This window comes from Culex quinquefasciatus, chromosome 2 (genome assembly GCF_015732765.1).
Source record: "Culex quinquefasciatus strain JHB chromosome 2, VPISU_Cqui_1.0_pri_paternal, whole genome shotgun sequence".
Taxonomy (NCBI): Eukaryota; Metazoa; Arthropoda; class Insecta; order Diptera; family Culicidae; genus Culex; species Culex quinquefasciatus.
In genome coordinates this window covers 57,835,631-57,862,717 of record NC_051862.1, presented here as the reverse complement: position 1 = coordinate 57,862,717, position 27,087 = coordinate 57,835,631, and the positions used below count along the sequence as shown (strand labels likewise).

The 27,087-nt window shown below is 38.2% G+C and overlaps 1 protein-coding gene across 14 annotated transcripts in view; it reads right to left on the bottom strand.

The window, feature by feature from the left end:
- The window catches only part of LOC6052855 (heterogeneous nuclear ribonucleoprotein L), a 357,965-nt gene that overhangs the window by 208,527 nt on the left and 122,351 nt on the right, over window positions 1-27,087 (bottom strand). For all 14 annotated transcript variants that reach the window (XM_038253811.1, XM_038253810.1, XM_038253809.1 and 11 more), the window contains exon 3: window positions 20,698-20,814. In XM_038253811.1, the coding sequence (XP_038109739.1) occupies window positions 20,698-20,814 (117 nt within the window). The remainder of the gene's footprint in view (window positions 1-20,697; window positions 20,815-27,087) is intronic.

The window sequence follows — 27,087 nt, the reverse complement described above, 5'->3', positions numbered from 1 at the left end:
ATTGGAAAAATTCAAGTAATTCTAGTAAGCTTTTAAAAGGCCTTCTAGAGGTGACTCTCGATTCCCAAAATTCGGTCGAGACTCCCGGGAAAATTTAAATTTTAAATATCGTAGCAAAATTATATAAACTAACCAGAAAAACATTTCAAAATTTCATAATTATTTAAAACATTGAATGTTTAATGTTCGATGTTCTCGTTCGAATAAGCCAATGCTTCTGTAATCTTCTTATTCAGAAAGTGAAAATTATAACCTGTCGAAAATCCAATAATTATAATTGAGAGAAGCCAAAAAAGTGTTACCTTAAACCATACTAAGTAGATTACACCCCAAAATAAATCTAATATTATATTTTCAAATAAGGAAAAGCTTTTTCAGGTTCAATTTCCATATATTCTCTCGAGCATAACAATCCTAGTTTTTTATCAACATTCGGGTTTTCCTGAAAACTGTTAACATTTCTTCAATGAATATTTACAGTTGACCTTAAAATTATAGAAACAAGTTCAATTTGGGGTTTGAGCCGTTGTTTATCATATTGCAAAGTTCTCGATACTGAGTAATTATAAAAATATGTAAATTTACTCGACACCAAGCTCAACACAGAAATTATAAATCAAATATAAACTCGGTTGATGTAAACTAAAGATTCAATTTAATTGTTTTTACGTATGGGTCATTCCACCTGAATTGTGCAAGAAAAAAAGCCAATTTTGAAAATTACCATCTCCGATTCTGCTCAAATTTGGCAGAGCGGTTGAGACTATCAAAACATGCAAAAATCCCGAAATTTATCGAAATCGGACCACCCCCTTCATTTTTGTACCCTCCCAAAAAATCGACTTTTTGGCGATTTTTGAGCGAAACCTCTATCTTCAAACGACGATAACTCAGGAACCACACATCTTAGAGGGTCGGTCTTAGACTCAATTTTGAAGGAAATCGGACGTGGGATATCTCTGGAACGAAAAATATTCCTTTCTGTTGATAAGTGATTCTTATGTAAAATCGGACGGGGAATACGATGGTGAGGTCAAATTTAAAAAATAAATAGGGCTGTTTTGAGATACGGCCATTTAAAGTTTTCAATTGCGCAATACAGGTAGACAACATATTTTAATCTAAATTTTGATCATGGAAATGGATTCCACGTCCGATTTCCTTCAAAATTGAGTCTAAGCACCCTCTAAGATGTGTGGTTCCTGAGTCATCGTCGTTTAGCGGTTTCGCTCAAAAATCGCCAAAAAGTCGATTTTGGGAGGTACAAAAATGGAGGAGGTGGTGGTCCGATTTGGATGAAATTCGGGATTTTGCATGTTTTGATAGTCTCAACAGCTCTGCCAAATTTGAGCAGAATCGGAGATGGTAATTTTCAAATGCTGTTCCGCTTCTGATGGAATGACCCGTATGATTTGTTGCAAATTTACATCAAATCACATTTAAATGGCTAACGACGTGCAAAAGTGTTACATCATTAATGATGTAAAAATAATGAGCTGCAAAATTTGAGTTTTCAGCACTGAAATGAGTGCGGAAAAGTTGAATTTTTTCAGTACAATTATAGAAAATCAGCATTTAAAAAATGTTTTGATCGATGTACACATGTTTGGCATACAATTCCATTCAAAAAGCTTTTTTTCGGAATTTTAAAAAATACTGTAAGCAACTCGTTACAAAACATGATTTTTTTGCAATTCCGTCGTGAAACTACTTACTTTTCCTGTCATTCTTGAACGACGAAATAGCCTACTTTTCTGTACCAAAAATAGCAATATCGAATAGCTACACATTTCAAAATAAATGCTGAAAAGTTCTACTTTTCAGCACTGAAATGGGTGCTGAAAAGTTGAACTTTTCAGCACTTGTTTCAAAAAGTAACACTTTTCAACATTTTTGATTTAAACGATTTATTGACAAAATATATGAAAATTAGACTTCAAATTTCACTCAATGGGTGTTTTCGAAATTGCAAAAATGTTGTATGGAACTCGTTGCAAAACTTGATTTTTTCAGCACTCTTCGTATTTATCCAACTCGGTGAACCTCGTTGGATAAATGTACGACTCGTGCTGAAAAAATCCTCTTTTTGCAACTTGTTGCATAAACTACTATTTTCCTGCACTTCACAGAAAAAAAACAATTCTCGTAATCGTGAATTAAGTTTACGAATGTGAAAACCATGAAGGAATTTATGCATGGGTATGGTGCATTTGCACCATAAACGTGAATATATTCCTTCGTGGTTCTCGCATTCGTGAATTTAATTCACGATTTCAATGATTTTTCCGTGTTGTCTTATTAATCCAACTCGATATAACTTGTCGGATGAATGTACGACTCGTGCTTCTTTTTGCAATTTGTTGCACAAACTAAAATTTCGATACTAGTGCTGAAAAGTAAAAGTTTTCAGCACTAGGTTTTAAAGGTATTAATTTTCCATTCTGTTATTTTTGGTAGAGAAACATAGGCCATTTCTTCGCTCGAGAATGACAGAAACAGTAAGTAGTTACCTAACGGAATTGCAAAAAGTTATTTTTTCAGCACTCATATGAGTTAACAAAACATACCGACGCCAAACTTAATCAGGGAAACAAGCGATGCACTGAAAAATCCTATCCAAACTACGGCAAAACAGTAAATTTCTTGAGAAGGGGCCATTTTTCTGCTTTTTGAATATACTTTACTGTTTGATGAGCATTTCAATTAATTGTTTACTTATCTTTTCCATGTTAGAAGATTTTGAGAAATATCGACCAGCTTCGTATACATACCTGAAATGACAAAAAAGAAGAGAGATGTTTTAAAAAAAGAGAAGTAACCGAATTTTTATCAAGTCAGAACAGAGCAGAAGCTCGTTGGTAAGATGTAAAACTTAGCTTGAATTGTTAGTAAGATAATTCAACACAGAACTCCACAGTACTTAGAGAACTTCAAAAGCGCCTATTGGCCATTCTAACCTCCTCCTACGCAAAGGACCTCCACTTATCTAGGAAAACCATTTTGCATCCCTTCCCTGAAACCTCCCCTGATACGTGATAACACCGCTGACATCCCACCACGCGCACGAACCTCCCTCTGCGACATCCCCGAGCTGCGAGAGTGGCGATTGCTTTCAAGTGCACACTTGGGCGCTGGGGTGCGCCTTTTATCTGCTGCCTCTCTGCGTGGTACCCGCTTCCCCTCCCCATCCCTGATACGGAATCGACGTAACACCTTATAATGTGGCCCTCTTAAACCTTGCGGTTTCGTCAACGGATCCACAGGCGTGTATCGTTCTTTTTGCGACAAGACTCCGCCTCCCGGGTCTCCTAAGTGTGAAGGTATGGGCACGGGGAGAGGGCACCGAATACCTATATTTACACTTAGAATTTTTTGCGTCCGCCCCGGGATTCGAACCGGCGACCTCTGGATTGTGAGTCCAGTGCGCGGTCCGATTGATCCACACAGGCAGACAATCCCTGATACGGTCCGTCCGATAATCTCACGTTGTCCTTTTATACTACTTCAAGAGTCCTGGTATAGTTGTATGTCACGGCCAGAATGGTAGACTACGGAGGCTGCTTTCCCTGAACATATTCTTGACAGAAGTGTCTAAACGAGAAAATAGCGCGCACAGCCTCCCACCGAATGCTCCTGGTAACAGCAGTTTTCAAAGTTTGCAACGATATTTTTGCTTCTTTTAGTCCTTACTTTCACCGGATGACAAGCTCGAGGGGAGCTTGCTGGTACTCATCCAGAAGAATAGGAAGTAATTTCTGTCGGAATCTCCTTTTTTTTTTTTTGCTCGACTGCTCCTATTTTCGTCCCAGGCTCTACTTGGCATCAACAGTAATGACGGTTGACTGGCAACAAAAAAAACTCTCTGGAAAAAGCCCATCGCGTGATTGTTACAGTACAGTATGTCAGTGGGATGTCTGGAGCACGTCATGTCGTCACAGCATTACAACCGGCTGAGCTGATCCTCAGGTGAGCCCACTGAATAGGTAATGTTGTAGCACCATGTGGTACCACACCGCCACGTGGGCACGGGCACACACACACAGGTGTGATGATGATGATGGCAACCATTTGTGACATTTGTTACTGCCGTCATGTTTTCCGGGAGTAAAAGCAGCGTTTGTTGGTAATCATTTATGGGACTTCTTCCGGGCGCAGCCTATTTTTGAGCGTGAGTGATGGTGCGCGATGCACGGAAGCGTCCTGGATTTCAGAGGTTGCTTCCTAGCGCATGTAGCTTAGGGTGTAATATCAAAATCGATTTTCCAGCACAGCATTATTTTAGTTCCTTTTGGGGTCCTAAACAACTCCCCAAAGTTTGGGAACGATTGATTTAGTCCTCACTTTGCGCAAAGCGATTCAATTTTCCATACAAATTTGTATGGAAAAAATCATTTATTTGAATTTTGATATTTTAAAAATCCAAGTTTCACGCTATACTAAAACCGGATTCATATTCGGATGCTCCGGAATGTGCTTTACAACTTTCCCGAAGAGAGTATGGTGCTAACTTGCTTCTATAACAAGATACAGCGTCCTCAAAACTCGTCTAAAACGTGATTTTCGATCAAAAAACACGTTTTAGACGAGTTTTGAACACGCTATATCTTTTATAGGAGCAAGTTAGCACCATACTCTCGGGAAAGTTGAAGAAATTCCAGAGCATCCGAATATGGATCCGGTTTTGATATAGCATGAAACGTGGATTTTTAAATATCAAAATTCAAAAAAGATTTATCCCATACAAATTTGTATGGAAAATTGAATTGCTTTGCGCAAAGTGAGACTAAACCAATCGTTCCCAAACTTTGGGAGTTGTTAAGGACCCTATAAGAACCAAAAAGTTGCTGTGCTAGCCAAATTGGACAACATTATTTTTCCATACAACCATATTACACCCTAATGTAGCTGTCATTTTTTACAGACTCCCTTCGTGTGCTGAATTTAGGATTTGCGGGAGAGCAAATGACAAGCGTGACAGGGTGATTTCTCGTCGTAATGCATTATGAGTCGAGCACAAAATGGTGACAAACGATGTTTGAAGATTTGCCTTGAAAAGACGTCCACTTCAACAGTCTAGAACTTGGAAATCTTTGTCAATATAAGAGGTGCCATTCCGAGCACTCGATTCTGTCTTCGGACAAAGAACGTCGCAATTTCGCAGCCAGATTAAACTTTCTATTCGAAATAGTGCACAGCGTGCAATTTACTTTATCCTAATGGAATTTCACGCTGCTTTTTCTAGATTAGGGAGTCGTCTTCCACTACTGATGATCCTGATTTGAATAAGAAAGGTAATCCTTAAATCTGGAGCGTTAGCGATTCAGACTCTTATCTTAGGGAAACAAAGATGTTCTGGTTATCCGATAATGAAGCTAAATTTAAAATCAGACTGGGTTGGATTCAATTGAAATTGTGCTTATTATTTTATATGTTTTATTCAAAAGTCGCAGGTAATTGAAAGTAATTCTTATAAATTTTGTATAATTTTGAGGATTTATATGTAATCCGTGACATATTTCCAGAAACTCTTGTAATTCAATTTAGACTGATCAGAAACCTCTAACATTTATCCAACGAGTATGACCGAGTTGAATTCAACATTTTTTGCAATTCCGAAAAACACTCTTCGAATATTTGTTTCAGTGCAAATTTTCATGAATCATGCAAAATATGACTCACGAATTCACGAATAAAAATTTTCGGCGTAAAGTTTCTGCATGAATAAAAAATCGTAGATCATGAATATTTTTCATGATTTCATGAAATTTATTCATGACTTCATAAAAATCAGTAATAACATCATGATAGTGTATTCATGATATCATGAACGAAAATTTATGAATATTCATAAAAATATTTCAGCCATGCATAAAAATCATAAATTGAAGAATTTTTATTCACGATATCATGAATAATATTCATAAAATCATGAAAAGTACACAGAAAAAAAATCAATTCTCGAAACCGTGAAGTCAGTTCACGATTATGAGAACCACGAAGGAATATATTCACGTTTATGGTGCAAATGCACCATACTCATGAATAAATTCCTTCGTGGATCTCACATTCGTGAACTTAATTCACGATTACGGGAATTGATTTTTTTCTGTGTATCTCAAATTCATGAATCCAATTATTCACAAATTCATTAATCGAAAATATGATTCACGAATTCACGAATAAAATTTTACGGCGTAAAATTTCTGCATGCGTTAATCATGAATATTTTTCATGAATTCATGAAGTTTTTTCAAGACTTCATAACAATCAGTCATGACATCATGAATACGAAAATTCATGAATACAGTCCAGACTCGATAATCCGAAGGCTTTGGCGAAATTTCACATCGGATAATCGAAACTTCAGATAAGGCCAATGCAAATATTTTCCAAAGTTTTTTGTCCCTCGGTTCTGGGCAGGGTCGAGGGGGGAGGGGGCGAGGCAAAAAAAATAAAAAATATAAATATTGAAATAACAACACATAGTTACAACATTTGCATGCTAAAAGTGTTTTAAAATGCATTTTATACCTGTCCAGTTGTTTTGCAATCCTTAGGTTTCCAAAAATGTAAGATTTGATGAAAACAAAAATTTTAGAGAAAAAAAAACTTCTCGCGATAATTAACATCGAAAATTTTCAAAAATTCTAGAGATTTTTAAATCAACACTTATATGCTAAAACTGATTCTCAATGCAGGGGGATATATTTTAAATTGATTTCAGCTGATTGCACATGAATTTCTTTTGAAATTTTGAAGTATTTGAAATAATATGTTTTTTGCCTCTGATTTTTCGGGCCAACTTTGAAGGGGGGAGACACGAAAAAAAAAAGTTTGCTGCCTTGTTTTTAATTATTCAGCTTAAATATGACCCCTAAACTACTAAAGTCGTCGCCGTCGTGCTAACTTGTCGTACGTGCATTTTGGGCCAAATTGAGTTAGGATCCCCAAAATTCGATATCAATCCTGAGATATTCAATAAAAACCTAAAAAAAAAACTGCATGCATTTTTGACACTTAACATATCAAAAAAGTTTCAATCTCGTCGTGCTATCTTGTCACTCCCTGAAAATTGATGCAAATGCGACAACTGGCCAAAGGGATTTCGGGTCAGAACGCGTTTGACGCACGTACAAGTAAACATTTGTAATTATAACTCGGGAACCCCGCATCCAACATCAACCAAACTTTGGGACAATGCACAGAATGGTCAGCAAAACAAAACGTGTTTTTTTATTGTTTACATTGCGTGCTCTACTTTTTTGTATTCAACGTCAAACATTAAAATGCGTTTTTCTCGGAACGTCGAAATGGCGGGTGTGACAAAATAGCACAATAACGTCGAAGTGATTTAGAATTTTTGAATCTAAGATGGCGGCCAAAATGGCAGATATTTTTCATTTAATTTAAATTTATTTTTTTTATTAAAAAGGCAATCAACCAGTCAAATTTGACTAAAATAGGGTCACCATACTCAAATTTGATGTGGAAATAAAAAAAAAATCAGCAAAAAAAATTTGTTTGTAATTATCCTTAGTCCCATACACACATTTAGATAATCTAATTTCGGATAATCAAAACTTCGGATAATCGAGGCTTCGGATAATCGAGTCTGGACTGTATTCATAAAAATATTTCAGCCATGAATAAAAATCATTAGTTCATGAATTTTTATTCACGATATCATGAATAATATTCATGACGTAATGAAACGTATCACGAAATCATGATTTCAGTTATTAAAAAAATCATTAATCGAAATTCATGATTTCTCTCAAACTTTTTTTCCCGTGTAAATCTATTGTTTCCCCGCTTGAATGTTAATTGCCATCAATTCTCAAAACAGTATGGTGAAACATATTTTTTTTTACTGCCTCATGAAATATCTTGGTGAAACTTTCAGAAATGATAGAAAAAACAAAGTGCAGTCAAGCGGAATGGCTTTCGAAAGAAATAGTCAATTTGGCAAGTTTTTATTGAAATTAAAAATATCCATCCTTATTTTTTGTTTTTTTTTATAAAAAATGTTTTGTAAAAGGCTGAATTTACATATTTTCGTAGATTTTTATTTCTCGTAAATATGAAAAACTTCACAAATGAAACATTGAGTATTAAATGAGTCTCTAAAATAGTTGTACAAAGAAATTGATACTAAAAAAAATCATTTTTATCTATTTTTTTCGGAAGCCCAACATTCCGGCGCACTAACAAGAAAAACAACACTTTTATGACAACTGATTGCTTCTGAAAGATACGACGATGAACGCCGCATCGAAACCCTTGTTGTACACATGAAGAGTACCAGGAGCCATTTTGGGTTGGGTTGGTGGGATGTTTTGTTTGTGGCGTGATAACGTGTCCTCTCTTCCGTGACTTGGCGTCAGTACACACTCGCAGATCATTATCGTTAATCATGTTCTGGGGGGCCGAGAAATGAGTCGAGTGACACTCCAGCAAATTGAGGGGTGTTCGACATGGGTTGCGATTTGTTTAGGTCGGTCCTTTGGGCGACTTTGAGTTGGGTATTGATTTTTTGATGTGGAACAATGGAATAGTTCGATAACTTAGAGCGGATTCTAGAAGTTCTAGTTCTATTTAAGTCCAGTTTAGTATTACCTACCAACCTGACACTTGACTCTACCGAACCGTAATTCCACGTATCATCAGCTCCAAGAATCACAAACGCACACATCGGGCAAAACCAACGATTCCATCGCTAATGAACCCTGTCCGGCCAAGAAGCCGAACGCATCAATCAACGCGCGCGGCCGGTTGAGCTATTACTCTCGTTCCAGCGATCTAGCCGGACCATCATCATCATCATACGACACACCACCCTGGGGTGGTGGTATCCAAGTAATTGCGTACGTCTCGAGATACCTTCCACCCAGACCGTCTCTAGTGTTGGTCATTATCGAAACCATCGGCGGACATTAATTATATCTGCGGATAGCGGTTTGGATGGTAGCATCGGCTTGCGATGTTGGGTGTAGTTTTGGTAATCAACAGTTTCCGTTGCGCGGGAATATTTTGCGTTGGAAATTAATTATCCATTGAGTTTGATTTATACCGGTGGGGGGATCCTAGGACAAATTCCAAGAAGTTTGAAAAATAAATACCGATGTCTTCCCCCTTAATGAATGAATGAACTAGACAACTCTCCTTCCGGAATTCCAAATGACAGAATAAACCAGATAAGAACACATCACTTAGATTCCATGAGACAACGATACTTTCGAAATAAAACTACAACTCTCGAGTCAGTGAAAAATCGTCCAACATTAAAGTTCTACGACATCTCTTTGTTCTCTAGCGCGAGCAGCGCCTGCCCAAATGTAATCTGGCCGACATTCCCACAAAGCTCATCAACAGCGCGTCACCCTCGGGGGACCGATTCCGGACTCTCTTCACCCAGTGCGCGTCACACGTCCTGACGGGACCAATTCATTACCCCGGTCCTTGGGCGGCGAAATCCTTTCTTCTTCTTCTTCTTCAGAGTACGCCCAAATGACATTGCATTTCGCTCGACAGGTCATTTTGCGAGTCCAAAACAACCCGCTCCATGGGTCCTCTTTGCCACATTCCAACAGGACCTCCTCGGAGAAACCTCGTCGCTGCATTCCGAAATTGGATTTTAATGGAGAGCAAGTGCGTTGCAGCGCAAAGTGACAGTTTGCCAGTGTCATTCAATTTTATGGCCTGGTGCGCTTTCTTCGTAGTCCAACGAATTCCATTGTGTCATTGTGCTTGATTATCTGTCAAATTGTACAAGCTAGAGCCGGGTTGTCCCAAACGACCTCCCACTCCGAACTCCAGGCAAGCCCCGAAGGGAGGTCTATTTGAAATTCATTCCACACCTGTTTGTTTTTGTTTGCTCCCACTGACGCCGCCCAGATTTGATTTCCTCTCCTCTCCTCCTTCGGGCGATCAAAACAGGCGCTTTTATGCAAACAAGATTGGCCGACGTCGTCGTCGATGTTTGCCGTGTAACAACCTATAATAACACATCTTGCAGTTTGCCGTACGTTAACGACCTGCCACAACCTTCTTGATGCTGATCGAAGCCAATAAATAGCGAAACTAGCGGGTGAAAACACCGCAAACAGTGTCGATGAGGTGGAAAGGCTAACCTACAAAGAAGTGAGCAGAGAAAGCATAAAAGCCCAGCAATTATGTCTCCCCGCGCGCGACCTCCCCGATTAACGACCTGCCGAGATTCCTTCGACCGACGTAGTGGCGCGTGAACCAAAGTCATCAGACTCCCGCGAACTGCTAGTCAAATGATGATGGGTACAGAGTTGAGTAGGGTGGTGCAAATTAAAAAAAAACCTTATTTTCATAAACAAATACAGTCCAGACTCGATTTTCCGAAAATTTCCCATAAGATAAAATAATAACAATTACTCTTTTTTTACGATGCCTTGTTTTGGTTTGTTGAGCTCAAATATGACCTCAACAATGCTCTTTTTCATGCAAATTAAAAATGGCCTAAATGAAATCTTGAGAAAATGCAATTTTCAATAAAACATGAAACAGCTATTCAAATTTAATTAAACGGGATTACAAAATCAAATTCTGTGGCAAAAAAATATAGATACGAAAAAAGGATACATTTTTTTTGTCCGTGATTCGATAACCCAAAGTTTTAGAAATTTTCAGAAAATCTAGCTTGAACTGTACTATGCGAAAATCATCTCCATCATTTTATTAAAGATTTAGTCTACCTCCCATCAAAAATCTTGAATAAAAAATACTTATTCTAATTTTAACACTTTTAGCCCCAAGCCCAACGGGGTCAAAAAACTGCTGGATTTTTTTTTTTTTTTGAAATTATTTTTTCATGGTAACATAGAGTAGACGCATCTGTTTTGGATCTACTGGTGATTCTTGACATCCTGCCGGATTGATTGCAATAAGAATAATCCAAATCAGTTGAGTTCTCGCCGAGATACAGCCGGATGAAGTTGCATTTCCAACTTATTTGGCTCCCTTGGTGTTCCGCGAATGTTAAGCATAGCATAGCATAGCATTACGAGTCTGTAGCACAATGCACAATGCCCCCTAGCTAGAAAATTTGTAAAATCGACGAACTTTATAGCTAGTTTAAACTGGCTCTAAACGTCGAATCCACATTTTGGGAAAAATAGGTTGAAAAACTAAACTAACTTTTTTGAAGGATCATTCGGCTTTTTTTAACAATCAAGATAAATTTCTTTTCAGTGTATAAACGGCCTTCGAAAGAATAATTAATAAAAAAAATGATGCCTTCATTTTTTACGAATTTATAAGAAAAAAAAAAACAAACAAAGTGTTGCAATTTCGAACTTCATAAAAATCATCTGACAAAATTAAATGATTAAAAATAAAAAAAAAAGCATTTATCAATGTCATTCTCAAAAATAAATTCGCCTAATAAAATGGAAACAAAATATACAAAATAATAAAGAATAAGCAATGAAAAAACGTTTTGTGGCCATCATTTTTACGAATGTACGAGATTAAAAAATAAAATCATCATTGATTTCAATTTTGCTTTTATCAAAATTTTACAAGAGAACTTTAACATTTACAATCAAATTCATTTTTTATCGATTACGTCGAAAATATATTAAAAAAAAGGTTTCCCGAGCAGACGGAAATAACTTGGGAATAACATTTTTTGTTATTTGAAAATACTTGTCCAATAACATTTTATGTTATTTATAACAAGATTTGTTATTCATCGTTATGATTTTTTTTGTTATTGGATTGTTATTGTAATAACAGACTAATAACATTTGAAGTGATTCTTCGAACAAATCTTTGTTATTATTTTTTGTTATTTTAACAACTAATCCGATCATCCCAATAACAGTTGAAGTTATTCTTTCATAACAAAAAATGTAATTCCCAAGTTGTTTTTGCTTTCAATCAATATCAAACCAATAACAAATTTTGTTATGATAACATAAACTGTTATTGAAGCCTTATTAAAAAAAATGGGGTTTTCAAGAAGATTCCATAACATTTTCTGTTATTTTAACAGTATTTGTTATTGAAATGGCATGAATTTTGTTATTACCGTCTGCCCGGATTACAGTAAAACCTCCGCGTAGCGTTACACTTTTTATTTCGTCGAATTCTCCGGAACGACGAAATATTTTTGCAAAAAAGCAGTTTGTAGTTTTGTTCAGATCTACAAAGCCCTTTTTGAATTTTCAAATCAAGACAAACATTTTAAAAGGGCGTAATATTGAATGTTTGGCCTTTGTGAAATGTTAGTCTTGATTTGAAAATTCCAAAAATATTTTTTTCGAAGAGATCGGAAAATTTCACAAATGTTTCATATATTAACATTGAAAATCGGACCATTAGTTGCTGAGATATTGACGATAGAAAATGGTGGGTTGTTTGGGTGAAACTTAGAAAACATCAATTTTCCTGTTTTTAAACCTTTGCATTGCAATATCTCAGCAACTAAAGGTCGTATCAACAAAGTCCAAATAAGCAAAATATAGAGAATTTTCTCAGCTTTTCAAAAATATTTTTTTCAAAACTGGGCAAACATGTGCACTAATTTAAAAAAATGAAAAACTGCGACTATTTTCAAAAAAGTCACTTAAATATGGCTATAACTTGAAAACGGTGCACTTTATCAAAATTTCAGTAAAGTACTTTTTGATTGCAAATTTGATTTTACATCGAAAAATGAAGTTGAAAAATTTTTACGACCAAAATTTCGATTTTTTGAAAAAATCAGTATTGATTAAAAAATTCATAACTCGGTCAGTGATTTTTTGCACAACCTGGAAATTTCTGAAAAGTTGGCATTTTATGCCTTCTAAAACATATCAAAAAATAAAAAAAATTAAAAATAGTGTTTTTTTGTAAATCAAGTTTTAGTGATAAAAAGTTAAATAAAAAAATCACCAAATTTTTTTTACCGTGTATTATTTTTTTCCAGTGTAGTCCGTATCCATACCTACAACTTTGCCGAAGACACCAAATCGATCAAAAAATTCCTTCAAAAGATACAGATTTTTGAATTTTCATACATCATTTTTGTATGGACAGCTGCCGAATTTGTATGGAAAATTATATGGACAAACTAATGATGCAAAATGGCTTCTTTGGGCATAACGAAGGCACCAAAAAAGTTTCAGTCGGATTAAAAAATACAAAAAAAATCGAATGACCGAAATCCTAGAGAACTGCTCACGTCTTAACTAAGCAAAAAAAAATCTTTCATACATACTTCAAATGCTGGCACTAAAAAAATATTTAGAACAAATTCAAAAAAAAATTGTTTTGGTATGATCAGTAGGGTGATAACAAAAAAAAATTAAGAGGCACTCCCTGGCTCGATTCATGCAAAAACGTCTTTTTTTTATTTGCTCATAACTTTTCCGAATCCACTCGGATCGCTTTGCGCTCTTCAATGAAATTGTAGCACATTAAATTTCACATTAGAATCTGACTCTTGACAAAATTTCCACACAAATAACGTCACCTTCCCGAAAAAAACAAAAACGTTGCCTTTTTCATTTTTTTTTTTTTTTTCGAAATTTCTCATACAAATCTCAACTCTCAACAACGACCCTTAAACATTAACCGATTTGGCTCAAAAATGGCCAAATGCTGCTACCGATTTTGCCTAAGTAATCGAGCCACAATAATAAGGCCAACTTGCGAAAACGTAAAAAATAACCCTATCGCATATCCTTGGACCACCCTAACGCTCTCCACCACACCACACATCACCTCTCTCTAGCCACCACGGTGAGAAGAAGGAAATGTGGCCTATAATTACATAATTGAGCTGCCGCTGCTGCTCTCTTTTCACCGGATCTCGTCGATTGCCCCCGGCCGGACCCCAGAAGCCGTCGTCGCCGCCACCCAGATTCCGTGATCCACTCCGTTGACAGGTTGGTTCTGCACGCGCGCCGTCAACTACTGGGTAAGGAAAGCCGACGACTGTCAACGAGAAGCCTACAGGGGGACGAAACTACTTTTTGAAATATTCAAATCAGGTTCCTTCGCTGCCTCCAGCAGCTGCCGAACCGCCTATGATTGGAGGCTCTCGTGCGGGCAGGTTCTGGATATGGAAATTGTGAAAACTAATTCATTTTCATTACGTGCGCTGCACTGAACGTGGAGTTGACGTCGAGCGCTGCGGAGGAATCAACCCACCGCTAGTAGGGTAGTAAATGCAAATGTTATGTTCTGAATCCTTTCCCTTCGACTTTCTGACACTCTCCGGTGGTGGCGCTGAGATTTCTGACCTAAATGGAGATCTATGTTTAGAGAGAGAGAGCTTCGACGGTTATTGGGCTGGGCTGGAGCAGATGCTGCTCTCGAGTGTGCCTGCATAAACTATGATGACAGTCTGGAGAGCCCAAGCCGGTGAGGCTGCCGCTGCTGGTCCATGGAAGGAGCGCACGTTCTCAATTTCAATTATCTATCGACAGGTTGTCGATGAACACACACAACTGGGCGCATCTTCGATCCCTGCCCGTGGAGTCAACCAATGCAAAAGTCGGGTACCTTTGGTGGAGAGCAGCATATTTTTAATATTTCAGATTGTCTGAGTGGCAGCGACAACGCGAAACGAAAACTGCTGCTGCAAATAACTGAAGCGCCAAAGAATCGCATCGTTCCCAGATGTTCGTAATATTCACGGCGTCAATGAAGACGACAACGTGACAGCATCAGCTTGAGCGGGGAAAAGCGGCACGGAAAAAATATTTTATTTTATTCATGGCATGGCATCCAGCCTAACTATTTGTCACAAATTTTAAAATCTGACTAAAGTGGCGATATCTCACGACAGGGTTGCCAGATATTCAAAATTCTAAAATTTAGGATAAAATAATATTTAAAAGAAATTCAAACTTTCTATGTTCACTTGAATTTATGTTTTTCCGTGCATATCTCCAAGAGCACCCACATTCCGGAATCCATAACACCAAAATCACACACCGACTCCACACAAAGTCCCTCGCAAACCAATTTCGGAGACCTCGTCCTAATGAAGCGGGTGTGACTGGAACCAATTGGACAATCATGCTCCAATAAATAAGCAATTTAACCAATCAACCCTACACCCGACTTCTTCACAGCAGCAGCAGCTGTAGTTCTTCCGATCTGCTGGTAAATGAACAGAAATCACTCACACACTACTCGAGAAGAGAGCGTTTCGTAATCGAAAATGTCACCCGGCGTGTGTGGACCTCCTCAAACTCAATCGGTTCGAGTCCTTACAGGTTCCAGGAAAAGGTGCACCAGCAAAGCTGTTGGTTCGGTGCATTGACCACAGAAGAACACACACACGTTGCTGCTTGCAAACATACTTAAGGTCGTCAGGTCTGGACCAGACCGGACACGTAACCAACCCCCGGTAGGATGGTCAGGATTATTGAATTTGATACAAATTGGTCAACATGAACAGATTGGGCGAAAACATCGCATCGCAGTTTTGCCGATAGGTGGTGCTTGCCACTTCCAAAAATCTTCAAAATTGAGATTTGAATGGGGAATCTTATGTTGAACAACTTTGTCGAAGGACGCAAAACAATCCGAGTTGAACCTTAAAAGTTATTAGCTATGCGATGTTTTTCACATAACATTCGATTACTTTTCAGGATCGACTCGGATCGCTTCCCAACATTCGACAAAGTTGTTTGTCATAGGATTTCACATAACAATCCAGTTTTTGGAGAAGTTTGGACTTGTACAATGACACCTATCGAATATTTTTGATGCGATGTTTTTTACTTCTTCGATTTTCTTTAAAAATTTTAACATTACTGGTTACCCTACATTACACAGAGTCCCAACTAAATTCCTCCTTGTAGGCGGGGGGTGAAAACCAGGCGACAAAAAGGACTACGTGCCACCGGCAGTGGCCAGACTTGGGAGATTACTTTGTTGGCTGGTGTGACCGCCCTCAGAGATTCCAGGACAACTTCTTGTCCTCGCAATCCCTTAAGTTTGAAGCGTTTGTTTCATGTGTGTGTGTGTGTGTGTGTGTGTGTGTGTTTGGTTTGTGTAAATATTTCCACCAACCTCACAAACACACAGTCGACAACACCGAGAGATTTCTGACTGCGGCCAGATAAAGTTGGAAGCAGATCAGTTCCAAAATAAATCTTCTCGTTTTCGAGTGCGAGTGCATTACTCATCTTCCCTTGAAGTTCTCTGGTCTGTGACCAGTTGCAGCGGGTTGTAGTGTACGTAGTACATTGCTACTACACTGAGATGTACCGAAATGTAGTGAGATACGATATGTTTTTGCTTCTTCTTTTATCTGGCTGTCTGTGGGATTGAATTCCACACGTGTATGTTTGCGTAAATATGGGTCTTTGGCTCGGGTTGCGGTGCCCGAAGTTGGGCCAGTACACATTTGTAGCTTTGGGTGATGCCAGGAATGTTTGTACATTACAGAACATCACAATGTTCTCAGGTGTTACTTCTGACAAATTCCTTTACGATTGAAGCTTCAATTGTGTTTCTTTTTTAGGTTTAAGTATTGTCACAAAAAAAAATTGAAACACATAAACTTGGTAGATGTAAAATTACATGTAAAATTACATGTAACAGTCTTTACACAGAACATTACATTATAATTTATGTAAAAAAAATTGCTTTTTTGTTTAATCCATTTAAAATTACATGCCATTTGATGTAATTTTACATGTGATTTCAAATGGATTAGAAAAAAAAATGTTACATAAATTATGATGTAATATTCAGTGTAAAGGAACTGCATCTTTACAACAATTTGACTTTATTCGAGATCCGGCAAAGACCACTTTGCATCCACCGAGTCCTTCTCGGCAGGCTCACCGACGAAAAGCCACTATTCGCGTGAAGTTGTCAAGCTCGCGATCGTTTCTGCTTCGTTTACGATTTCCCGCCGAGCCAACGCAACCTCTCAACCAGGAGCGGTGCGGAAAATGCAATTGGATTCGTTTGAACGCTTATTGGATTTGGGTTGGTGTTTTCCTCGTCGTCATTGGGGACGGATGGAAATCATCGGAGGATTTGTAACGGTCCAGTAGATAGTATTCGAGTATGGATTAATGACGAAGTACGCGGGAAATGCAGTGTGACGGAATGCTGCTGGAGTTTGAAGGTATTAAGTCCACACAGAAAAAAATATTTCTGTAAATTTACATTATTTATCATGTACCAAAAGGTATCATGATAAATGATGTATATTTACATTAGGTTCATTGGAAATTTACATTAGATTCATTGGAAATTTACATTAGTTTTGAAAATTTACATGAGTTTTGGAATTTACATTAGTTTTGGCATTTACATTAGTTCAAATCAACTAATGCTGATTGGTCAATGGGAATGAGAAGCTTGACTTGGATTGCAGTAGGAAAAGGGTGTGGCTTATGTTCTATTTTAAAATGATTGAAGCGGGCAGCAAAAGGAAATTCGGATTTTAAAAAGTTGTTTCACAGGTAGGGGACGCTTTCTCGTCGACGGCCAAGTGGAATAACGCTGGACTGGAATCGAACGGACGACGGGTAGAATGTTCGGTGTTACTGCTGCTACCCGCTGCCGACTGAGCCATCTTCGCATTTTATAAACGAGCGGCTAAAGCATCAACTTGTTCAGGGCGAGGCTCAGGCAGTAGGCCAGCGAAGTATGAAAGCGATAGAAAGAGAACCAAATATTACTATTTTTAGTTCGGGTAGTTTTGAAGTCAACGTTTGGCAGGAATACATTGGATATATGATTTACATTAAATAGGAATTTACAGGAAGCCGAACGCGGGTAGAAATTCATCAGATATGAGTTTCCATGCTCAACGTTTCCATTGGATTCATGATTTACATTAGATTTAGATTTACATTGGAGCAATTTCCATGACTTTTTACTCTTTACATCATATTTCAACATTACATTGAGTGAGTTTACATAAGAAACAGTAATTACGTGCTGTGTAAATTTACATATTTTTTTCTGTGCAGGATATCGCTATCTCTTCAGCATTACCAGTATTGTGTACATTTGAGGACATTTGAATTATTAAATGATTTCAGATCTGTTTTTTTTAGATTAGCGGCGTAGCTTTGTAAAATATTTTAAACAGTGAAAAGGCTTCATGGAAAGTTACATGCTTTTGATGTAATTTTCTCATATTCCAATCAGACGCTCTTAATATTTGATACCATATGCGTTCAGAAACCTGTCAAAACTTCACTTTTACACACTCAAAAAACGCAACATTGATTGGCTTACACCAACGCCATCAATCTCATTTGATCCAGAGAACATTGATTTCAGTTTCCTGCCTCGAAATTCCATCATTCCAGTCAGCAAACAGATTAAAACGTCCCTTCTGACAACTTGTTTTTCCGGTCACGTGTGTACGAGCGCGAAAGGTAAACAACACCCCCACCCCACCTACATTTCCATTTACGCAGAATTAGGGTCTCTCAACTCTACATTTTCCACATCCGTGTGACTAGTCTTCACTTCGGGCCAGGATCAAAGAATCTACCAAAAAAGCTAAAAGTAGGGCAAAACTCTCCCGCCAGGGGGTGCTTTCACGTAATAAAATATTTAAAGAGATATTTTAACCCTGTCCCCATGCCCATCCATTTTGTAACCCCCCGTCCTCCGGTACGAGTGGTGCAAAATCAAAAGCCCTTAAATCATAGCCCGCACGTACGTGTGCACGCGTACACTCACGTGGTGTGTGTTTTGTACGAGACACCTGCAAGGTATACTGCCTGCACAGCACCTTGCGCGATCCCGCGCACTCCGGTAATAAATAACGGATTTGGAACTGTAAAAAAGTACGTTTAGTTTTACTTTGTAATTTGATAGGATAATTCATGTAATTTTACATGAATCTTAATGGAAAATCGCCGATTTCATTGAATTGAATTTCAACTATACATCAAACACGTGTAAAATTACATGTATTTTTGCGCACTGTGCAGCTTGGTACCACACGCAAAGCCGAACTGACAGTCTTCCTGACTGTGCACACACCGACGACCCTCTCTCGCAAGCTTTATGTCGGTTCATATGGGAAAATGATAAAATGTGCGAACCCCTCACCATTCCTCGGTGATGAATGTTGTGCGGGCTGCCTACCTTGCAGGCGTTGCATCACCAGAGACGACGACGATTTTTATGAGCTTCTGTAAATTTGCGATGCAATCGCGTGGTGTACATCTCGCGCGCAGGAAATAGAGACGTGATTTGTACCTAAATCGCATATTTTGTCGTTGACCAAAATTCGTAAACCGCAAACAAACCCCGGGGTTAACCGCCAGGAATGTTGGGGCAGGTTTGCTAGGGCACGTCTCTAGTGGATAAATCTTGTTTACTATGAGCGCCGAGCACTCAAAGTGTGTTACTTTTTTACGTGCGGGATCTGCGCTCTCTCCGCAATTCTGTAGTTGGCAGACTTGGAGTCGGCTATGGGGGTTTGTGGGTGGCTCACTTTGCAGCAGACGAGGGGGTGCAACTTGTTGTTGTTTATGTTTTGTAACGTCACTGGCAGTTCATCCACTTGACTGTGGCGAGAGTAAATTGAACTATGCAGGATGACGACTTTTTTAAAGGGTCAGAGTGTTGATTTTATTTTGCCAACGCAGCAAATAAAATGCGATGGTAAAATTGCATGCAAATGCATGTAACTTTTTGCGAAACGACAATGATGCACAAAGATTAGCGTTGATGAGTGGGAAGGATAAATGTCCATATGAACTTGACATCTCGGTCATGTAGGTTACTGATGGCAACATATTTTTGAGTGTAATTTTACATAAAAGTTTATTAAATAATGCATATTTTATAACCTGGCCTTTTACACCATGTAAATTACACGCAGCAAAATTTCAATTCTTCTTTTTTGCTGTGAAGCTTTCACGAATTGGAATAACAAATTAGCATGTTTCTGGAGATATGGTCTATGGGGCCAGTCTTTTCTGTTGGTGCTGGGTTTGAATCCCGCCGTATGCAACTTTTTTTTTTGTTTTTAACGAAAATTGTGTTATATCAAGTGTTTTTTTTTTTTTTTTGACGAAGGTGATGTGCATGCTTATGCATGCGATTTAACCATCAGATTTTTTTCTGTGAACCTATGATAGGTCAAATATAGGTTACGGACCATATTTCCATAACAATTTCTGGGATCCGCATTGAATTGTATAAATTTCACGAATTCGCAAATTTCTTAAGATATGGTTACCAGATCATAAGGAAGAGTCTAACTCAAATTTTATTTTTTTGGGAAAAATATTTTTGCCAGATCATTGGTGTTAATGGCTCTTTGGAAAGGTCTTTTGATAGCTCAACCTATGATAGGTCAAATATTGGTTACGGACCCTATTTTAATCACATTTCTTGAGATCCTTTGAGTCTTTTTATAACCCAATCTATGATAGGTCAAACATAGGTTACGGACCATGTTTTCATAACTATTTCTAAGATCCGGCTGAAAAATTGCATAAAGTTCAGAAAACAATTTCTTTGATCCTTCATAATTGTATGAATTTCACAAATTTTCACAAATTGGAATATTTCTGGAGGTAAGGTAACCAGATCTAAATAACGTTTATGATCGACTGGAAAGGTCTTTAGATAACCTGTACAGAATTGAGAGGTAAGTTTCTTTATGAGCTGCTTTAGGTATCTCCATACAAATGTCATTTCTCTTTGGTGCCAACTGTTGGCCTTACTTACCACTGTAATCGGATAGACGGGATTGATGATGGTGAACAGCAGGATATGGTTCGGTCGCGTTGCCACCTCGCGCTTCCGCCGGGGCTCGTCTGTGACGTTGATGTTGTTGTTGTTGTTCTAGAGAAGTTTGGGAAGAAATTGGAGAAACAAAAAATACCGGAATTAATACCACGTTACCACGCGCGCGTTCTGTTATATTTGGAAAATCGAAAGAACTTCGATTTCTTCGAAATCGTGAGAATGAACACGGAAGGTCGGAGGACGGGGAGCATAACTCAAGCCCCCAAACATCAAAAACACGTTTATTTATGCATAGTGAAGGCGTGTTTAGTACAAATCGGAATGGACTCGTATTTTATTTATAAACAACGCGCTTTTTTCGAGTGATTTTTTTTGTGGCTGGGAAAAACGCGTGCCTCGTGGCCATTCCCTAACTCTTGAAAAATGACCTACGTGCATTAGGGGGGATCGCGCGCGCGCGCTCAAACATTATCTAAATGGTGAAAAATTGGAAAACTTTGGCGTGGCGCTCGAGAGAGTGCCTCGAAATCAGAGTTTACGACGTACGCCACTCTTGCCATTAGGCAGCGTAGTCTCCAAGAACAAGCGTTGACGAACTGCTTGGCACCGCGCATCATCACACACGCCATAAACCGTCACCACATAACGCCAGCGAAGATCTTCCCGAAAACTCGGGACCGTCGTCATCACGCCCTGAAGACGGCGGTGACGTGGATGGGTTTCCAAAATCTAAATTTATCACCTTGAACACATCAACATTTAATAAGCAGCCAGCGGAGCGGTGTGTTGTTGAGGAAGTAAGGCAGGAAAAAAAGGGCCGGGACTTTATGATGTACTCGAGGCGTTCCACACGCGTAAAGGTGAAGAAAAGTGTGCTTGTGTATACGAGTTTTCATCATCGGTGGAACCACCGGAAGGAAATGCGAAGGAAACGCATAACGGGATCGTTAAGGTGAAGCCGGTGTACTACGGAAAACAGGGGGATTTCCCGAGTGGGTTCTTGTGTTTCGGGTGCATTTTTACGGCGAGCGCGATACTAAAGTTGGCGATTTTATCGGGGGCTTGTTACTTTTGGGGATCACAACACGGGAATACGTCGTTGATTCGTTACTGAGTTTGTAATCGATAGGAAAGGCGTGTTGAATACCTTTTAAACAAATTATCAAATTTAAAATAAAAACTCTTATACATTTTCTCACATATCAAATTGATTAGACTCAAGACACTACACTGAATCTCCTCCATGATGCCTTTTAATATCAAAAATAGCTTATCCAGAGTCTTCGTTCAGTAAGTGGGTCAAGAAGCCGGATCGCTCCCAGCAGCGTTTCAACCCTAATAAATCATTCAAATTCAATCAATTCCCAGTATCCGCTCATACATCTCGAATGTACGGCGGGGTTGATTCGATTCACATATCCCAACACCTCCGCACAATACTCCGAGAAATGATCGATTTTCTCGCCCAAAGGGACGACCCCCTCTCACCAACGAGTCCGAGAGTTCATTTCCCGGAAAAACGATGTGTACCTTTTTCTTTCTTACTCCCACCATCTGTCGTTATCAATTTGAGCACTTTTTTTGTGCGAACCTGTCAACACACATTTTTTCCCCCCAGACAGAACTTTACGAGCATGTCATAAGAAACGAAACGGCCTGCGGCCGATGACCAATGAAAAACACATCCCGGTTGGACTCCTTTTTTTCTCGCTCTTTGTTCGAAGTTGATGATTTAAGACAAGTTACAGAACTTGGGCAAAGACAAACCACGAAGCAATTTCCAGAGCCGAAACGAGATGATTTATCGGTTCTCTGCTGACCCAAGGTGGACTCCGATAATATCTGAATCCAGTGTCCCCCCGGAAAATATGGTCTAGTTGTCTTTCGTAGCAAAAAAAAAAGCTGACCTCAGCAGTATCGAAATTGTTCGACAGAACCGAGTTCACCGCCTAGAGGAGCAGAAGTAATTGATGATTTGATTACACTTGGGAGGTTTGGAGCCCTTTTGACAGGGTCGACGTCCAATCAAATGGAGTGTGGGAATGACGACGACACTGTTGTTGTGTGTAAGCCTTCCGGGTAGTTCGGATCAGCAGAAACATAGCCAGAGCGGAGCTGATGGAGCAGTTTCGGGCTCGCAACGATGAGCAGAACATGCCTGGTGATAACCGAAAATCGGCCCTATCAAAGGATGATTTCATTGCACCCCTGGTGTACTGAACGGGTAAGCCTGGTGGTCCTTGCTCATTTTGACGCCATTAAAAGGATCGTTTACTTCCCTCCTGGTTGTTGTACCCCATTTACGGGACAAAGTGTCCCCCTTAATTAAACGCTTACAGTGAATCTCACACGCTTTGGTGACGAATTGTACTCCCCCTAAATTTATGTTGCGTAGAACAAAAGAGGCTCGTACGTTTTAGTATACTTGGCAGGTTTTGTTCCCCTCCTGGGAAATTGTATTTTTTTTTTTTTTTTTTTGCTAATTTTTCTACTCCCCCTTTTGAAGAAAAGATGAGTTACGAGATTGGCATAATTTTTGGCGGTGGAAAGAGCATCCTTTTTCCATAATCAATTTGGTGGAGTTTTGGAAAAGTTTCCCTCTTGAGTTGAGAATGTGTGGGGTGAGAGTTGATTTGCATGAACAATATTAGGGTAAGCAACAGCGCACATATTAGAGACAAAGACATTTGAATCTTAAATATTCCTTAGTAAATTCCGAATAAATGACTCAAGTCTCGATTGTATAAACTTCAAATATAACCTCTTCAAAAATGCATCGAATGATTATCATTATTTTTTAAATCTGGCAGTTTCACAAAAAAGTATCTGCGATTCAAAAAAAAAAAACATACAATCATTTTTATTATTTGTATTTTTTTATTTGGCTCAAACAGAGGGTCCTCAATGCTACAGAAATACTCATTCACTCGCAATCACAAATCGAACGCGACGAAAAACTGTTTTGACCGTTTCCTACCGTTTGTCATTTCCACACCGCTCGCTACTGAATACTCTCTCTTTGCTTTCGCTCTCACTCCATTACAGCGGAGCAACTCTCTACGAAATCGGCCGATTTCGACCATTTTTATTTTTTGTATTTGACTCAAACTTTGTGGGGGCCTTCCCTATGACCAAATATGCTATTTTGTGTCATTGGTTCACCCATACAAGTCTCCATACAATTTTGGCAGCTGTCCATACAAAAATGGTATGTAAATATTCAAACAGCTGTAACTTTTGAGTGAATTTTCTGATCAATTTGGTGTCTTCGGCAAAGTTGTAGGTATTGTTGAGGACTTTTGAGAAAAAAATAGGTACACGGAAAAAAAAATTTGCAGATTTTTTTCTCAACTTTTTGGAAGTTTTGGAAAAGTTTCCCTCTTGAGTTGAGAATGTGTGGGGTGAGAGTTGATTTGCATGAACAATATTAGGGTAAGCAACAGCGCACATATTAGAGACAAAGACATTTGAATCTTAAATATTCCTTAGTAAATTCCGAATAAATGACTCAAGTCTCGATTGTATAAACTTCAAATATAACCTCTTCAAAAATGCATCGAATGATTATCATTATTTTTTAAATCTGGCAGTTTCACAAAAAAGTATCTGCGATTCAAAAAAAAAAAACATACAATCATTTTTATTATTTGTATTTTTTTATTTGGCTCAAACAGAGGGTCCTCAATGCTACAGAAATACTCATTCACTCGCAATCACAAATCGAACGCGACGAAAAACTGTTTTGACCGTTTCCTACCGTTTGTCATTTCCACACCGCTCGCTACTGAATACTCTCTCTTTGCTTTCGCTCTCACTCCATTACAGCGGAGCAACTCTCTACGAAATCGGCCGATTTCGACCATTTTATTTTTGTATTTGACTCAAACTTTGTGGGGCCTTCCTATGACCAAATATGCTATTTTGTGTCATTGGTTCACCCATACAAGTCTCCATACAATTTTGGCAGCTGTCCATACAAAAATGGTATGTAAATATTCAAACAGCTGTAACTTTTGAGTGAATTTTCTGATCAATTTGGTGTCTTCGGCAAAGTTGTAGGTATTGTTGAGGACTTTTGAGAAAAAAATAGGTACACGGAAAAAAAAATTTGCAGATTTTTTTCTCAACTTTTTTAGCACTAAAACTCTATTTCCCAAAATACGTATTTTTTTATTTTCGAGATTTTTTGATATGTTTTAGGGGACAAAAATCCGCAACTTTTGAGCCATAGAGAAACATGGTCAAAAAATCTGCCGCCGAGTTATGAATTTTGAAAAAATAGTGATTTTGAAAAAGGCGAAGTTTTGCAAAAACAAGTTTGACATTACTTTTTAATGCAAAATTGAATTTGCAATCGAAAAGTACTTTACAGATTTTTTGATAAAGGGCTCCGTTTTCAAGATATAGCCACCGAAAGTTTGATTTTAGCGAAATATTTGCAGTTTTTCAATTTTTAAAAATAGTGACCATGAGTGACCATTTCTAAAAATATTTTTTTGAAAAGTTCAGAAAATTTGCTATAAAATTGTCTAAGAGACACTGAAGATTGGACCTCTGGTTGCTGAGAAAAAAGAAACACGAAAATTGAAGTTTTCTAATTCTCACCCAATCAGCCCACCATTTTCTAATGACGATATCTCAGCAATTAATGGTCCGATTTTCAATGTTAACACATGAAACATTCTTGAAATTTTCCGATCTCTTCGAAAAAAATATTTTGAAGATTTTTAAATCAAGACTAGCATTTTAAATGGGCGTAATATTCAATATTTGGCCCTTTTAAAATGTTAGTCATGATTTAAAAAATTTTCAAAATATTTTTTTCGAAATGATCGGAAAATTTCACGAATGTTTCATATATTAACATTGAAAATCGGACCATTAATTGCTGAGATATCGTCATTAGGAAAAGGTGGGTTGTTTTGGTGAGATTTAGAAAACTTTAATTTTCGTGTTTCTTTTTCTTTAAGCCGCTGTATCTCAGCAACCATAGGTCCAATCTTCAATGTCTCTTAGACAATTTTATTATGGTCACTATTTTTAAAAATTGAAAAACTGCAAATATTTCGCCAAAATCAAACTTTCGGTGGCTATATCTTGAAAACGGAGCCCTTTATCAAAAAATCTGTAAAGTACTTTTCGATTGCAAATTCAATTTTGCATTTAAAAGTAATGTCAAACTTGTTTTTGCATGAAACTTGGATTTTTTCCAAAAATCAATATTTTTTCAAAAATTTATAACTCGGCGGCAGATTTTTTGACCATGTTTCTCTATGGCTCAAAAGTTGCGGATTTTTGTCCCCTAAAACATATCAAAAAATCTCGAAAATCAAAAAATACGTATTTTGGGAAATTGAGTTTTAGTAAAAAAAATGTTGATAAAAAAATCTGCATTTTTTTTCCGTGTACCTATTTTTTTTCAAAGTCCTCAACAATACCTACAACTTTGCCGAAGACACCAAATTGATCAGAAAATTTACCCAAAAGTTACAGCTGTTTGAATATTTACATACCATTTTTGTATGGACAGCAGCCAAAATTGTATGGAGACTTGTATGGGTGAACCAATGACGCAAAATAGCTTATTTGGTCATAGGGAAGGCCCCCACAAAGTATGAGTCAAATAAAAAAAATACAAAAAATAAAAATGGTCTAAATCGGCCGATTTCGTAGAGAGTTGCTCTAATGACCCTTAGGAAAGTTTATTAAAAATTATCTCAACATCTGAAAAAAAAAAACTTGACCGCTGCAGATGTTCCGGATACTGCTTCTCAAATGTCAAAATCTTAGAAATGAAAAAAATCGCAAAAGTAGAAAACTTCCCTACAATCAGCCAAAGTAGAACTTGGAAAAAAACAAAGAGTTGACATCTCGCAAAAAGAACACCGCTGTCAAATCCTTGCTTCCTTAATCCCTAGTCGCTTCCGTCACGGAGGGGTGGGGAAAGTCTTCTCGGTACTCACCCCTTTGATCTTGACGGTAGGCCGGCGTTACAACTTTTATCCTGTCTCCCCTTCTTTGTGATGGCCGCAATTTATGCAAATGTAGTTCACATCACGTAGCGGCACCATGATTCTTTGAGACTCTCTCTCTCTCTCTCTGGGGTGCGTACGTAGGTGAAGTTCTGCGTGAGTAGAAAGTCGTGATTCGCGTAACTTTTGAAAGTTTGTTCTGCCAAACTTCAAGGATCAATAATTCAGCGGTTTTTAGGGAAGGGGGGCGCTCGGATTCGGTGCGGAGAGGTAACAAAGGACAATACCAAGCTCTGGAGAGGTGTGCCGACAGAAACAGAAACCTTGCGACGGGTGATGAATAAGAATGAGAGTGCCGGGAACAATTGTCCTGAACTGCTTCTGACGGAATGAGAAT